Genomic DNA, 17,476 nt, shown 5'->3' with positions numbered 1-17,476 from the left:
CAGCTGGGCAGAAGGAGAGAGCACTTCAGGCAGCTGGAGTAGTGTGAGCAAACTGCAGGGGACAGGAGGGTAGGAAGTGGAGGGACCCTCTTTACAACTCAGTCAAGTCACTTCTGCTCGCTAGACTACTTATTGGAACAGTGAAAGGTGAAGAGAAAAGCAATGTTCAAATTTTCCTTGTGGTAAAACCCTTTGTTCAAATGAAACCACCTGGAGGCCCAATGTGTAAGGGAGGAGACAGAGGATTTTTTTCCTTAACAGGAAACCCACATGTCATTATTTGGAAATGTTTTTTGAAAACTCCTTGTTAGGGGCAAAGGGGCAGATTCTCAGTGGCGGCTGGGTCTGAATTTGCACCAAGACTTTAGGAAGAGGACAGAGCTTCTTTGTCTGAGAGAGGGAATAGCTCTCACGCAGTCCAGGAAGGCAGGAAAGAGGGACCCACTGAAACTGGGGAGGTCCACGCTGCTCCTGTTATGGCTTCTCGTTGCCACTCTCTCCCATCCTCAAGTCCATTCTTCCGTTATCAAAATCCAGAACGAGTTATCTTTTTAAGAGGCAAAACCCTTCAATGGCTCCCCTTGCTCTCTGAATCTGAATGTGTGACCATGGCCTCCTAGGGCCCACACCATCTGCCTACTGGCTACTGCCCAGACCTCACCTCCCGCCAGCCTCCCTCACTCACCACCAACCACCCTGCCCTCTCTGTTTTTTCTAACTTCATCTCACACACTTCCTGCTTAGAGCTTTAGTGCTTGTTGTTTGCTCTGCCTGGCCCACTCTTCACCCAAATTATCTATATTTCTTTTTATCACTTCAGTCATCAGGTCTCTTTGCAAATGTTTATCTGAGCAGAGGAACTCCCAGCAGACAACAGCCTCCCAGATGCAGGACAGGGAAAATTTTCCCAGATTGGGGCAAGGAGAGACCAAACCCTGCACCAAGAGAAGAGGGTCCCTCGGCTGAGAGTGTAGAAAGAATTCAATACACAAGACAAAATTAGAGTCAAAGGTAAGTTTATCAGAAAAGGCGTGACACTTCACAGACAGAGTGTGGTCTCTTCTCAGAGACAAAGAGGAACCCCGGGTGTTCATGGAATTCAGTTTATATATCATTCTGTAGTTCCCATTTCCTTTGATATGGACACACACTGAAGAAGGAGAAAGGGAAGAGTCTGAAGCCTCAAGGCCTGTTGGCAGTTCCCAGCCTTTAATTCATAGGTTCCCCATGTTTTTAGCCATAGGGAATGAACAATTTTATTTGTATAGGGTAGCCACTTAAAGACTCTGTTCTGCCTGTTTCTCTTTCCACAGGTGTGGGAAATGGATTGTTAGCAATTCCAGCAGAAATCTTCCTTAGTTCTGCAGGTGTCCTGGCCTGGCTGCAGGGCTGATCAGCATATCGCAGTCTCTGAATGTAGCTTGATTAACATTTTAATTCTCTTCCCTACATTATCCCCATCTCTCTTCATGCCTCACTCTGTTGGTTTTTTTTTTTTTTTTTTTAATTTCTTCATAGCATATATCATGCAGTAATTTAGATTTCCATTTGTCTGACTCCCTCCAACCCCCACTGGAGTGAAAGCTCCAGGAGGGTAGGATTTGACCGTCTTCTTCCTTGCTATCTATCCAGCATGTAGGATGGTGCCTCCAACATAGAGGTGCTCCATAAACATGTGTTGAGTGAGTTGCTTTGCCAAGGGGCAGAGGAAACGAAGACAGGGGTCAAGACAACGGGAAGCTGCCAATAGCAGAATGCTTTGAAAGGATTTGAACTTTCACTGCCTGTATGACTAAGGGTGGGGTGAGGTATAAGGCAACTTCTCCTGGACTTAAAGGGGCAGGTAGGCCCACAATTGGCATATGCGTTAAATGTGAAACAGATCAAACAGAAGCTGATGAGGAGGAAGCAGAGGTGGGGACTAGTGTCCCATTGCCTTCACCTTCTTCCTTCGGGCTCTACAGGCCCTGCATCAGAGCAAACCCTAGATGTATCAGCATTAGTTACACAGTGGTCTTCCTTGTCCCTGACAGAGGATGAACCCTGAGACTCCTTCCACCACAGGAAAGGCATCTCTTGCACTCCAGAGACTTGGGGACTTGCTGTGGGGGAACCCAGGGACCAGTTTGCAGGCCTGGAGGGGACTCTGGATCTCCATGTAGGTGGAGTCGATGTATCAGAGTGAACTCATGACAAGTGTGGGAGCCAGCATTCTGAGGGTCCCAGATGTGTCATGCATGGATATATGAGGGTGTTCTCCCGCAGGGTTCACCCCAGATCTCTCTGACCTGCCATCATTGATTTCCTGTGTTTGGTCACACTGTGTGATACGCTTCTAAAAAAAAAAAAGAGGTGAGATGGATAATAATGAGAGAGGAGAGAGGAAAGAGAGGGTTTGGAAGAGTGGAGAGACACAGAAGAGAAGAGGCAGAGAGAAAAAGGCATGAAGAAAGGGATTATAAAAAAAAAGAACTCAGCGCAGGGGATATGGGGGAAGGTCAATATATAAAAGGAAAGAGTGATGAGAGAAAAATTTTGAGATGTTCTAAATTAAATTACAACTATGGGAGAGTGAGAAGTACACAAGTACAATTAACGAGTTAATAGCTCTGAGCCAGTTAACAAAAGACTATTCATATTCCTTAATGTATGTTAGAGCTTTGAATCAACTTCCAGGTCTCTATTAGCGGACCAGTAGACTCCGCCACATTCTGAATATGCATGTGTTAGGTTCCCCGAAGAAGGAACACACAAGGCCCAAAGGGTTAAGAAAGATTTATTGTAGTAGAGTGAAAGCAGGGCTCAGCCAAAGATAACATCAGCCCCGAGTGCGAGGGGACCTGAAACTTATGTGGGGCTTGAGGCAGGCTTTTTTGGTTGCAATATTTCGGGTGGGTAAATTGCTGGGGAAGGGAGGGGATTCCAGTGAAACTGGAGGTGAGCATGTAATTGCCAACCCGGATGCAAGGTCCGGTTCCCAAACAAAGGTAAGGGAGGAGTCTGGTTCCCACTCTACAGGGGGTAAGGGATAGGGGCCCTCCTGGACCTAACAGCATGAACTTTCAGGACTGTTGCCTGTAACTAATAAAGAGTAATAAATATTTCTTTCTTACAGACTGTGCTCCTATCCTAGAACTGCCTCCCTTCACCTTTTCCCACCTCCCTTATCTGTAGCTAATGTAAATTCTTTCAAAACAACTTACATCTTCCTTCCCCAAAATGTAATGCATTAAAGAGCCCTTCAACTCCAGGACTGCAGGCATGCGTCGTCTTTTCCACCTAGCCCGGATGCTGGTGGTTTAGACTTCATGCCCCAGAACCTGGTCTGGGTAGCATAAGGCTTAATAAAGCCTTTCATTTAAAAAACCTTTCATCTGTGGAAGTCAAGTTTTTTGTTTAACAAGAGAGAATCAGGAAAGGAAGGCAAACAGAGAGGACAAGGACATACAGAACAGAATGGCTGGAATGAGGTAAAAGTCATGTCACCAGGACATGTCTGTTTTGGACTTGGATAAGATCGGAGAAGGGAGCTCAGACAATGTATCCTTGGTTGTCCTCCTTGCTCCTGGAATCTCCCTGCCAGGAGCCCCACCCTATTTCCGGCTTCTCAGGGTGGAGTTCCTTTTGTTTCCTAGGAGGCAGCCTCAGTCCCAGGTGGTGAGCCTGACAGGAGATGGGTGCTCCGAATGCCCGGTCAGTGGTCATTAATAACAGGCTCATGAGTTCAGCCTTTCCCTGGGCTCCGTCCTCTCAGCTTGGAAGGACCTGCTGACTCAGAAGGTCACAGGACCAGCCCTGGCGGGATCACATAGTAGTAACGCAGGGAAGAGGCAAGAGAACTAAAAGGTAAATCAAGCTATATTCAGAGACTGCAACATGCTGATCAGCCCCACGGCCAGACCGCATGGAAACCTGCACATTCAAGGAAGATTTTGGCCAGGATCACTAACAAACCATTTCCCCACATCATGAGGGAAAACAAGAAAACAGAGTCTTTAAGTTGAGTCCTACACAAAATAAAATCATTCATTCTCCATGGCCAAAAACATGGGGAACCTATGGATGGAAGGCCAGGAATTGCAGCAAGCCTTTCACGTTACATATTCTTAACTTTTCATGCTACACACTCTTATCCTTTCACACCATGTGCCCACACCATCAAAGGAAAATGGGCAAAGTCTTTAAAATGTAATTCATAGACACTAAGAATTATAACTAAACAATTCCTGGAACACTCGGGGTCTCTCTCAGTGCCTTTTTCTCTGTCTTCTCTCTCTCTCTCTCTCTCTCTCTCTCTCTCTCTCTCTCTCTCTCCCTCTGTCCTTCTGAGTTTCAGGTTCTCTCAATCACCATCTTTGAGAGGAGACTACACTCTGTCTATGGAGCCCCTTCTGAGTTTCAGGTTCTCTCAATCTCCATCTTTGAGAGGAGACTACACTCTGTCTATGGAGCCTTACCCCTTCTCTAATAAACTTTCCTTTCGACCCTAACTCTGGCATGTGCTTAAATTTTTTCTTGTGCTCAGTCAAGAACTCCTTTGGTGCAGGCCAACTCATGGGAATTTGCCCTGTCCTGCATCAGTACGACTCAGGATTCAATTCCAGGAATTTTAGGTGGAGAGGAATCAGTCCTGGAAGAGAAGGACCTGCAAAGAGAAAAAAATCTATGACATTAATTCTGGAGAAGTTTCAGACTTATGGGAAGGAACAATTGTCCTGTGTGGGCTACAGGCCCCAGGAGGATTCAGCCATGGTGCCCAGGAGTCCTGAGGACCCTGAGTCCAGAACTGTCCCCAGAGGAGAACCGTTTACTGTTGGTCTCTCAGCTTCCCACTTACTTGCTGGACTGAGTGTTCCTGAAGGGGATCTGCAGGCGTTCAATAGCCACCTGCAGCCTCAAGTCGCCCTTCTCAGAGAGAAAAGATTTATGAAGGGTCTGACAGATTGAGGATGGATAGATGAAAGAAAAACAACTACAGCCAAATATAACCATGGTAGAATCTACATGGTGTGTGTATGGGTGTTCACTGTACAATTCTTCCAACTTTTCTAGATGTTTGGATCTTTTTATATAAAATATCAGAGGAGAGATAAAAAAAATTATTTGACAAATAGTAGGCACTCCTAAGCATAAGGCATGAGCAGTATAATCCCTTTCTAGAATTGATATTTCAAATGTAATCCTGCAAGATGACAGTTTGCAGGTGAGAGCACCTGCAAACACCCAAGAGAGGAGGGAGAACCTCAGACCACACCTAAAGGTAATTAGTAACTTTGTCCACCTAAAGCTGCTGGCCTTTCGGTTGGTGACACTTTCTCAAGTTTATTCTGCCCCTCTTGAGATCTGGGCCTTGGCCAAGAGTGGACCCCACCCTGCCACCTGTAACTGTTAGGGGGAAGGGCAGGATAAGATGTTCCAGACCCTGCCTGACAACTGACTCTAAGAGGTTAATCATGTTTGTTCAGGAGGTGAGGTTCACATGATAAAGAGCATGGGGAGCGCTTGGACCTGGTATAAAAGATGTGGAAGTTTCTGAGGGGTTACTTGGTACCTGAAACGGCCAGGTGAGGGATGACAGAGGCCTGGGCTAGGGGGTAACAGGGATGTCTGTGTCTGAGTTAGGGAGAATTAAAGCTGAGCTAGAGAAGAGCCTGCCTGGAATGAGTGTCTGGGGAAACCTGAGTGTCAGTCAACTGAGGCATCTGGATCTGAGCTAGTCATAGGTGTATTGACATCTGGGTCTCAGATGGAGAACTAGGGAACAACTGGAATACTCAGGAGCAAAGATATGGCCAGATTTGTGTTAGTGGAGAAAGAATCATAACAGACCAGGCATTGGGATCTAATCTCTTGAGCTGGTCTCAACTTTTACAACTTCTCAGCCTATGCCACCTCCACCAGAACTACTTGGACACTGGCATTGGGACAGACTCTTCTATCACCACCGTCACTCCCCAGGTGACACAGAGACACACTTCTAAAATACTCCTTTCCTTCTGAGACAAGAGCGAAGCCAGGAATTTAAATTTTGCTCCAGATGCCTCTAAGCCAGGCCAGTCTACCACAGGAGGACTTCAGTTAGGTTTTCTCAAACTCCTGGTTTGGTAAACTCAACCACCTCAATGATTTGGAGTCATCTTCTTTTTCTTTAGAAAACTCCTTTCCTGCTTTGTGCCAAGAGGGAATAGGGCTTGACGCAGTTTAATCCAGATAGAGGTTAAAATTGATCTTCTGGCTTGGGATAGAAGAGATAGGTTGGCTACAGCCAGACCAGAGAAAAGCAGAGGGGCTACGGACACAGATTGTATCTGTGAGGAACAGTCCTAGAGACGATGGGCAATCCTTTCTAAGGCCAAGACTGGGTCAGCTAGGTCTCAGTTAAAGGATCAAGAAGCCTGAGACTCAACTGGAGGTCAGGAATGCTTGGTAAATGAAGTCCAGAGGAAAAAGGGTAAATCTTCACTTTCTACTTTCTTCCCATTCCAGCCTCAAAGTGTTGACCATTGCTTTTCTTGCCCTTCTTTGTGCATCAGCCTCTGTCAATGCCAGTAAGTGAGAAATCAGGAGCCCAGTACCAGGGTGGCTGTGGCTTCCGGAGGCAGGTTTGGGTGGTGGGAACTGAGTTGTGAGAGGAATAGGGGTTGTGGGGAGGAACTGAGCTCTCAGGGAATTTCTCCCTCCAACTCCTACTTTCCCCTCCAGTTCAAGCTAGGTCTTCCTCCTACAATGGAGAGTATGGAGGCATCGGAGGAAAGCGATTCTCTCATTCTAACAACCAGCTGGATGGCCCCATCACTGCCATCCGTGTCCGAGTCAACAGATACTACATTGTAGAGTAAGATTTTTTTGAGTTTCTATGGTTTGAGGGCCCTCTAAGATCTTAGTAAATTGGCAGGTTCTCACTTTGGGTCATGCCTGTTTCAGTCAATAAGTCCCAGGGATTACATGTGATATGAAAGTTGTTGGAGGACTTGGATTCAAGACCTGTGCTGCTGAAACCCCTACAACCCAAACACACATGGCCTTGGGTGAATCATGTACCATCAACTCTCAGGGGCCTGGAAGCTGTCTAATTTAGCCCCAATCCGAGGTTTAAATCACCTCTGGCACCCTCCATCTTTGCTTGATGTCTCTCCCAGAAGGTGTACCTTTCTGATCCTGGATCTGCATCCTAGACAGCACAGTCAAGTCCTTTCTCTCATGAGAGCCTTTCACGTGTTTGAAAAATCCCTTTGCTTCTTTCAGGTAGGGGGTGGGGGCACAACGGGGGTCTAGACTTCAAATTCAAGCTCTGACACTTACTGTCTGGGAGACTCTGGGCAAGCTGTTTTCCCTCTGTGAACCTGTTTGTTGTCAAAACGAGGAGTTGAAGTTCCCTGTATAATCTCCACTGGCTCACCCAATCCTCACATACTATCAGACTGGCAGACTTGTCACCTCTGTCACCAGTTTGAAGGTCTCACCATATAGGCCAGGTCCTGAGTTCTGATCACCCTACTCAGTGTCTCCCTTTCTCCTCTTTTCACCCTGTCCCCAGTCTCCAGGTGCGCTATGGCAAGGTCTGGAGTGACTATGTGGGTGGGACCTAGGGCGACCTGGAGGAGATCTTTCTGCACCCTGGGGAATCAGTGATCCAGGTGTCTGGAAAGTATAAGTACTCTGTGAGCAAGCTGGTCTTCGTGACTGACAAGGGCCGCTACCTGCCTTTTGGGAAAGACACAGGCACGAGTTTCAATGCTGTCCCCTTGTACCCCAACACCATGCTACGATTCATCAGCGACCGAGCTGGCTTCTTCATCAATGCCATCGGCCTGCACTGGGATGTCTACCCCAGTGACTACAGTAGCTGCTGAGCCTCAGTCTCTTCCCAGGCAGGGACACTGCAGTGGGGGTGTGTGGGTCCCCTTACCATTAATCCCATTCATATGGCTCAATAAAAAAAAATGACATGGCTAAAGCTAGTTTGGATGTGTGTGTCTGCTGCTGGGGCCCACCTCCTAACTCTGGGTACTGATGTGGAGATCTCATTCTTGCCTATCTGTAGGGCATCTATCTGGGGAAAGATGGGAGGATGAGGGAAAGAGGCATAAATGTCTTGGGCTTTTCCTCATTATTTATCAAAAGAAGATAAGATTTTGGCTTGCACCAACTCTGTTTTTAAAGATAACAGTGTTTACTCAAACTGGAGTTCTGAGGCTGTATAGCCTAGTGTGGCTTAGTGCCAAAACCCCAGGTGTTCCACTCTCCAGCCCTCTGTCCCCTTGTATTCCCCTCCCCTTGAGACAGCACCTTTTCACCAAAAGGCTGTCGCCTCACTCTCTTGACCTTAACCCACTCACTGTACATAGGCGGTTTGGGCCATTATCTTCATTCTTTCCCGGAACCCACCTGACTCTCAAAGTTTAGCCTTTTCGAGTCAAGATTTCTGCCTATTACCCCAGCCTCTTTCCTCCCCACCTCTACTCATAAGTCCTAGTGTCCTTGCTTAGCTCTCTCAGAGTTGTGGTTCTTTCCTTAGGAAGCTACCACCTTCTCACAGCTTCTGCACTACCAACACTATCCTCGAAAAAGGGCACTCCAAGGAGAGGGAGGATTCCATCCTGGGTTTCCAAGAACATAAGAGGTCGGTTAGAGTTCAGGGGAAGCATTAGAATGACTGGATAGATTCAGCAATATAAAGTCACTTTGGAAATAATTCTTAGGACTCTAGGTCCAAGTCCTAAAACATTTCTTTCCAATTAGACAAAGATAACAGTTATGTACATATAATTTTATAAAGTAACACTAACATTCAAAAACAAATTCATGCCTAGCCTGTTTTTATAACAATTCCTTTCTCTTAAACAATCAATTCCGTGGAATGGAATGTTATGTCATTGTAATTCTTTTTTTGTTGAGATATAAATCTCATAAAATACATCCTGTGTGTCATTTCAGTGGTTTTTCTTTCTTTTAAAATTTATTTTCCCCACCTTTATTGAAATATAATAGATAATTAGTTGCTCATATTTACATTATGCAATTTGATGAATTTTTTTTTAATTATAGTTGTCATACAAAATTAGTTTCAGTTGTACAGCATAATGATTAGACCTCAAATGATCACTCCACTAAATCTAATAATCTTCTTCCCCCTTACATATTTATTACAATATTGTTAACTATTTTCCTTATGCTACACTTTATATCTCCATGACTATTTTGTAACTATCCATTTGTATTTCTTAATCCTTTCATCCTTTTCCACTATCCTCCCAACCTCCCTCTTGTCTAGTAGCCCTCCAAATATTCTCTGTATCTATGAATTTGTTTTTGTTATTATTTGTTCTTTAAATTCTGCTTTTATGTGAAATCATGTGTATTTGTCTTTCTCTATCTGACTTCATTTAGCACAATACCCTCTATGCCCATCAAGGCAATATCTTTTTCCATCCACTCCCTTTTAGTCTGTATGTGTCTTTTAATCTGAAGTGAGTCTCTTGTAGGTAGCATATATAGGAAGCTTGTTTGCTTCTCTATTCAGCCACTCTATCCTTTGGCTGGAGCACCTAAGTCTTTTCTATTTGAGGTAGTCACTGAAAGATATGTAGTTATTACCATTTTTATTCATGATTTTGATATTTTTTTTTCTTAAAGAAGTCTCTCCAACATTTCCTGTAATACTGGCTTGGTGGTGATAAATTCTTTAGCTTATTTTTGTCTGGGAAGCTCTTTATCTGTCCGACTCTAAATGATAGCTTTGCTGGGTAAAGTATTCTTGGTTGTAGATCCTGATTTTTAATCACATTGAATATTTTGTGCCAAGCCCTTCTATACTACCCAGTTTCTTTTGAGAAATCAGCTGCCGGTCTTATGGGTGTTCCCTTGTAGGTAACTAACCTCTTTCCTCTTGCTGCTTTTAAGATTATTTGTGTTTAACCTTTGGCATTTTAATTATGATGTGTGTTGGTGTGGGCCTCTTTGGGTTCCTCTTTCTTAGGACTCTGAGCTTCCTGGGGTTGTATGCCTATTTCCTTCACCAGGTGTGGAAAGTTTTCCATCATTTCTTCAAATAGCTCTTCAACGTATTGTTGTTTTCCTTCAGGTATCCCTATGACACAGATATTTTTACCTTTAATAGTGTCCCACATGTTCTTTAAATTATTATTATAGTCTTGGCTTCTTTTTTCTTGCTATTTTGGTTGAGTGTCCTTGACTTCCCCATATTCGATATCGGTAGTTCAATCCTCTTCTTTATCCACTCTGTTGATTCCATCTAATATACTCTTCATCTCAGATAATGTGTTCTTCATTTCAGACAGGTTCCCTTTTATAACTTCCTTTTCCATTTTTATGTTTTTTGTCTCTTTGTTAAAGTTCTCACTGAGTTCATCTACATTTCCCTTAAGCTCATTGAGCATCTTTATAACCAGTGTTTTGAAGTCTGCATCTGTTTCATTGCTTGACTCCATCATTTCTGGATCTCCGTTCTGTTCTCTCGTATGGTTTCTGCTAGTTTGTCTCCCCATTTTGGCTGCCTTTCTGTGTCTGTTTCTATGTACTAAGCAAAGCTCCTCAACAACTCAAAAAGAAACTCCATAGCCATTAAGCAGGCACTACTCATTCTCCTCTCCCAGTCCCTGGTAACCACTCACCTACTTTCCATTTCTATGGATGTACCTATCCCAGACATTTCAAAGAGAGGGAATTATATAATAATATGGCCTTTTGTGTCTATATTATTCCATTTAACATATTTTCAAGGTTGATTGAGGTTATAGTGTGTGTCAGCACATCGAACTTTTTATGGGAGAATCTGACAGATTTTTGACAGATATCTGGTCAACTTTAGGACAGCCTTTAAATCATTAGTTTTCACACTATGGCCACTGAAGGCACCTGCACCTAAGAGTCAGCCACAGCAGAAGAAAACTTTCATCTAGTCCACATATAGGCTTTTGCAGAAGATTTTAAAGAAAGATTTCCTTTACTTAATAAAGTTTTCAAATTACAGAACTGAGCTAATCACACATTTGTCAAACATTTACTGCTAGGTGCTAGGCATATAAAGACTACTGAAGATTTGGTTCTTTTTTTCTAAGAAGATAGTTTTATTGGTGCCATAATAAAGATGTTTCTTATAGAAGGCTAACTTTCTCTGGGAGTGTCAGGGAAATTTTCAGGGTAAAGGAAGGGGTATGTGTGTGTACAGGGGAGCAGTAGGGGATGCAGAACCCAGTTTATGCAGAAATCTGAAAATATGAAAACTACAAGTGACAGCTAAAACACAAACTATAATTGGACAAAAGTGAAGTCTCATGCAAAGGCTGGGACCATGCATATTATGTTAAACTATTTCAACTTTATCTTATAGGCTACAGGAAGATAATGAACCAAAATTTTGCTCAGGGGATTGATAAGATTTATAAGAAAATCATTTTCCTGGTGTAAGTGGGGAAAGCTGAAGGTGACTGAAGGTAAAGCAGAATAAGAAAATAAGAGACTAGGACTTAAGAGACTAGGTCTAGATCAGCAATTATTAATATCTATACAAAAGCAGTAATATGAAGAAGAGAGAAAAAGGAAGAATTTGAGAAATATGGGGAGGGTAGACTCAGAAGAACTTGATAACTGAATGCATGAGGGTGAGTGAAGGAGGAGGGTTGGGAGAACTACCATATCTGTAGCTTAGGCAACTGGAAAGAGAAAGATATTCTCTGAGATAGGAGGAACATGAAAGGACAAATCAATTAACTTTTGGACCTATTGAGTTTTGATGAATCTGTGGTACATCTTGGTTGAGATCCAACATTAGGTAGAGAGATACTTGGGAACAAAGCTTTGATACAGGTTTGATACAGGGCTTAGAATTAGGATTCATCAGCATATAGATAAGGAAGTTCAAGTGATGGGTATGGAAGAAGTCACCCAGGGAAACTATGGGCATATAAAATGAGAAGGCAGAAGTCAGTTGGGGAATACCAATTTTTGATTGTTGGTCCATAGAAGAGGAATCAGTTTAAAAAAAAAAGAAAAGAAAAGAAAAAAGGAGTGGTCTGGGAGGTAAAGGAAGTGAGGAGTGATGCACTAGAAGGCAAGAAAGAAATTTCAAGGAGTGGTTAATGCCACCAAGTCAAGAAAAGAACAAACTTCAGATTCCTTGGCTTTGGCAATCAGAAAGTCATTAATTATTTCAAAGAAATCTAATTTCAGTGGATTGGGGGGTACCAGGTCGCAATTGCTTATGGAATGAATGGGAAGTGAGGAAATCCAGCCAGCAAGACTGGAATGTTTCAAGAAATTTGGCTCTAGCAAGCCAGAAAATAGGCTAGTAAGTCATAGTTATGAGGGATGTAAGGAAGGAGGGTTTTTCTTTTTTTTTAAACAGGAGAGATATGGGAATGTTTATATGATGATGAAGAGGCTGAAGATTCAGGAAAGAAGAGATAAATAATAGAATAAGGTCTCAGAAGTTAGTAGGGAGAATATTTTATGTGGGTTTTGGAGTGGGAAACCTTAAGAAAAAAGGAAGAAAATAAATATGAGTGAAGATATAGTTTAGTTTGTATGGGGGAATAGGGTATGGAGTAAAACTTCAGGGAGTTAATACCTAACCTTTACTTGTTCAGTTAAATAAGTAGATTCTACGTAAGAACCAGTAGTAGATGTGCATACCTATATACATAAAGTGAGTTATTGCAAAGAATAGGCTTATGCAACTGTGGAGGCTGGCTAAGCAAGCCTGAAATCTGCAGAGCAGGCCAGCAGTCTGAAACCTCCCAGTAGGGGGCATGCTGCAGTGCACTGGCGGAATTTCTTCTTCCTCAGGGAAATCTCAGTTTTGTTCTTTTTTTCCTCTGCAAATTAATTTATTAGGTTATCAAAATTTATACTTTTAGTAACTTCATTTTTGTTAAAAAATGTTTTTCCAGTTTTATTGAAGTATAATTAACAAATAAAATTGTAATATATTTAAAGGGTATGATGTGATGATTTTTGAAATCAAAGTAACACATCCATCACCTCAAATTAAAAAAAAAAAATTGATGAGAATGCTTAAGGTTTACTTTCTCAACAAATTTCAATTATACAGTACAGGATTATCAACTATAGTCACCACACTATACAGTAGATCCTCAGAACTTACCTCATAACTAAACGTTTGGACCCTTTTACCAACCTCTCCCCATTTTCTGTACCTCCCAATTCCTGGAAACCACCATTCTACTCTCCATATCTAAGACTTTGACTTTTTAATTTTATATTCTACATAAAGTGGTATCAAGCAGTAACAGATTTGTTCTGAAGCCTTTCGACTGACTGGATGAGGCTCACCAGATTATCCTGGATAATGTTTACTTAAAGTCAAATGATTGCAGATGGTAACTATGTAAAATATCTTCACAGCAACACCTAGATTAGTTTTGATTGACTACTTTATTATAGTCACATAACATTAATTTGACACATAAACTAGCTGTTGCACTTCATAAAACCTAGGAGGGCTAGAGTGGGGAATCAGGAGAATAGCAGGGAGTGAAGGAGTCTGCTGACCAAAGTCAGGTAAAAGGATTCCTGAGTAATGACGGGAACCTAGCTACCAAAGGTCACAGCGAGCTGACAGAGTACTGCACAGGGACTTAGGAAATCTAAGTTCTAGCTCCACTCAGCTATATGACCCCAGACAAAACGCTTAACCTTTCTGGGTTTCAATTACCCATTTGTAAATGAGCTTATTTGGGTCAGATGCTCTCTAAGACCTATTTAGCTCTCACATCCTAGTAATCTAAATACTAGGAACTTATTGCTACATAAAAATAATGGGTCTCCTTGTCCAGTGGCTGAATACTATATAGGAATGACTGAGATGTGTGTATAGGGAAGGAGGCCCCAGATACATTGCCTGAAACAGCCTGAACTGGGGGCATGTCTGGAATGGCTGTGGTCTGAGGCCTCCTCACTTACGGAATGCTCTGGAACATGACTGGAATGAAGAGCCCTAAGGCTCCAGCTACAAAGGGAGCCTGCAGCTCTTCTGATGACAGACTGGAGTTTAAAGGCAATCTCTCAAAAAGAAGAACCCCAAGGCCTACAGGAGGTCACCGAATTAACTTGGTGACATGACTACTTCCTTGTTTGGATTATCATGGACTCCACAGTGGCTGGTACTGGGTCCTCAAGTTTCAATTGCAGAGGGAGCAAGAAGAAAGCCGTGCAAAGGGAACACAAGACCAGGCCAAATGAGTAGCCCCAAGAATAGAAAAGCCTTAACCTGCATAAGCTGATGAATTCATCCAGGAGAAAGCTGAGGTTAAATTGCTAAACAATTACCAACAGAACCCGACTCTGCAAGTAATAGACTACAGTTATGGATTTCAAGAAAGGTTTGGGTCCAATAAATTCAAGCCCAGCCAATGAAAGTGCAATTCTTGTCATTATCATGAATCTGTACTTGTGTGTGCTGGAGACAGCAAATATAGATTTATTATTAACCTCTGGCATATGAGAGAACCTTTAAGGATCACTTCAGGTAGGAAGACTGTATCAGTGGTCATACATGTTTTGAGGGGCTATATTTCAAGGAAAACAGTAGGGAGAGAAGAAGAATGGAAGAAGCAACTAATATTTATTGAGCATCCATTATGAGTTCAGGTTCTCTTCAAATTACTTCATTTAATTGTGACAATGATCCTGTTGGAAAGTAGTAGTATTCTCACTAAGATAGAAAGCCGCTGATATGTTTGTAGCTGGTATGAGAGTCACAGGGACAAACATCAGAGGTCACTGTACCCCTTCCTCACTCAAATTTACACCCCTGACTATTCCCAAGTACTTAACAACTGAGCAAACCCAAGCTAAAAGCATCTTTTCTACTCTCTGCTTCAGTTTGCCATCAAAAGGAAGCTCACTCAGAAACCCTCTAAATCTTGGTAGAGAAACTTAAAATGAGATCTGTTGGACTTAGTATAAAACTAGAGCTCAGAAAAAATTATATGGCATCATTCATTCATATTACAAATATTTATTAGGAGCCTATGTCAGGCATTCTGCTAAATGCTGTTACTTGTCCAAAGTCATAAACATAGTATGTAGCAGAATCAGAATTAAATTCAGATCTTTCTGATGTCAAAACCTCAGCATTTGTCACACACCCATAATTTTCAAACATCTTAGAGACAAAATCTTATAATTCTGATGTGAAGATCACACAGTTGGAAAACCATTTCATGCTTCTGCACGTGAGTTTTGACAAATTCATATGCCTGTGTAACCCAAATTCCTATCAAGATAAAGGACATTACCATCATTCCAGAAAATTCCCTCTGGGCTCTCCCTAGTCACTCCCTTGCCCCAACTCCCAAGAGGCAACCACTCTTCTGACTTTTTCACCATAGACTAACTAGTTTAGCCCATTCTGTATTCCATCTGTTTTGAAATTACATATCACGTAGACTGTGGAAAACACTGTACACCCAAGAGAGAGTAAGAACGAAAAGGCAAATAACATCTTAGTATTATTATGAAAAGTTTTAATTTTGCAGAGGCCAGGGACGCCCAGATCACATTTTGAGAATCCTTGCTCAACATTGTGTTTTCTTGTAAACATTAATATACTATCCTTTTTTGTCTGTACCTAAGCTATTTATTCATCCATATAAGTCCTGATTCCCTGACCTATGCTCTTTCCACTATTTCTGGCAGATATTTCACCAAATATCTGGGGACTGGCAACAAATGTGAAAATCTGAATAGCCCTTTCTGAAGTACAGGGTAATACGGAACTGCCAATCCTTTAAGTCAGTGGTTCTCAAAGTGTGGTCTGTATAATAAAAAAAAAAAGATGACATTTTTTTTCCCTTATATCTTTTTTGAGTATATGGTGGAGTTTTCAAGAGGCTATGTTGTGGTGGCCGAAAAATTGACTCTTACTGGAAATTACTGTTTCACTATCGCTATGGGCACGTAGGCCTTTGATTATAGGAACATAACATTATAAACAAGCTTTCTGCTTCTGTAACCCTGCTTACGCACCTGACCTGTGAGTTGACAAGTAGTGAATAGAAGAAAGATAGACCTTTGTGTTTAGACAGAATGAAGGATGGGATTTGGGGCTTAAAAACCCTGTACCTCTACATTTCGGGGCTGCTTAATTTGGGGTCTGCGTACCCCTGGCAGACCCAGCTGGCTGAATAAATAGTGTTTCCTATAACTCACTGAGTTCCAGTGGTCCGTGTGTCTTTCGGGGGCTGGCAGCTACAACAATATGATATGTGCTATCACAAGAGACTGAATGCAGAAGCAGATATGAGAATCCACCTATTTTCTCTTAAGCCAGACATTAGATTTATAAAAATGTAAAACAATGCCATGCTTTTTTTTTTTTTTTTTTGCTTTGGAAACTTTTGTTTTTTAAATTAAAATGTTACTTATATTTAATGGGTTTGTTATTGCATTTTTGGGGCAAATTTTTAAATGAAGTTCTAATTTACATAACATAAAATTTATCATTTTTAAGTGTACATTTCAGTAGTTTTTAGTATATTCAATGTTATGCAATTATGATCACTGTCTAATGACAAAACATTTCCATCACCATACCTATTTGGTGATTGTCCCAATTCACCAAAACCTCACCATCCTTTGGCAAGTGCTAATCCACTTTCTTTATGGATTTATTACTGTAATTTTTAAGTGCATTAATATTTTAAATTTGTTTTAATTTCTAATACAGTAAATATGGATAGATAAAACCAATATAAACAAAGATCTTTGGGCTTCAATTTTTAAGAATGTAAAGGGATCACAAAGCCAAAAAATTGAGAATCACTATTTGTTTTTTGTTTTGTTTTCTAATAGGCTGGAATACTGTCTAAACCAGGGTCCTGCCAGAACCCTGGTTAAGCTTTCAGAAAGGACAGGGTACTTACTACTTAACAGAGTTGAACCTACAGGACAGGGGACCTTGGGTGAAACTAACAGACCAAACATACCTTTACCGCTTCCGACATGTTAGATGCTGAGTTACTAACTACGGAAAACCCGAGCTGGTCTTCTTGGCTCAGACATGCAACATAAGGGGGCACATATGTTACTTGGCTTCTGTCTCAGCAAGAGGTGAGTGCAACGTGACTGCCCACAATGCGTCCAACGTTCTCCAGACCTACAGAATTTACCAGACGTTAAAGCACCATTGACTGGCAGAGGTCAAGTCCTGCAATCTACAAAACGACTCCGCCCCACAGACGCGCGAAACTTGAGGCAAGAAACTGTGGAAAGATCGCTACCATTTTTATATTATTATCTCGTTTCCACGCAGCGTCTTCTTTATTCATATAATCACCACTTCTGCCACGAAAACACTGAAAACTGCACCCAGTTCAGGGAAATTTTTGGATAAATTGATCAAGTCCCTTAGATCACTGCCTGCTTGATTTGTACAGAAATTCGTAGTTATTTGAGGAGAAAACAATGAGGCGAAAATTCTGCAGTAAACTCA

At 42.0% G+C, this 17,476-nt stretch overlaps 1 protein-coding gene across 1 annotated transcript; it reads left to right on the top strand.

Moving 5' to 3' along the window:
- The first annotated feature begins 5,189 nt into the window (after positions 1-5,189).
- ZG16 (zymogen granule protein 16) lies at positions 5,190-8,047 on the top strand. The gene is given in 4 exon segments (XM_036225896.1): positions 5,190-5,203; positions 6,487-6,548; positions 6,703-6,835; positions 7,538-8,047. Coding segments are annotated over 4 exon segments (525 nt in total). The 3' UTR covers positions 7,854-8,047.
- The last annotated feature ends 9,429 nt before the right edge of the window (positions 8,048-17,476 follow it).

Source organism: Rousettus aegyptiacus, unplaced genomic scaffold (assembly GCF_014176215.1).
Source record: "Rousettus aegyptiacus isolate mRouAeg1 unplaced genomic scaffold, mRouAeg1.p scaffold_m13_p_8, whole genome shotgun sequence".
NCBI classification, from domain to species: Eukaryota; Metazoa; Chordata; class Mammalia; order Chiroptera; family Pteropodidae; genus Rousettus; species Rousettus aegyptiacus.
This window is presented reverse-complemented; position numbering and strand designations above follow the sequence as displayed.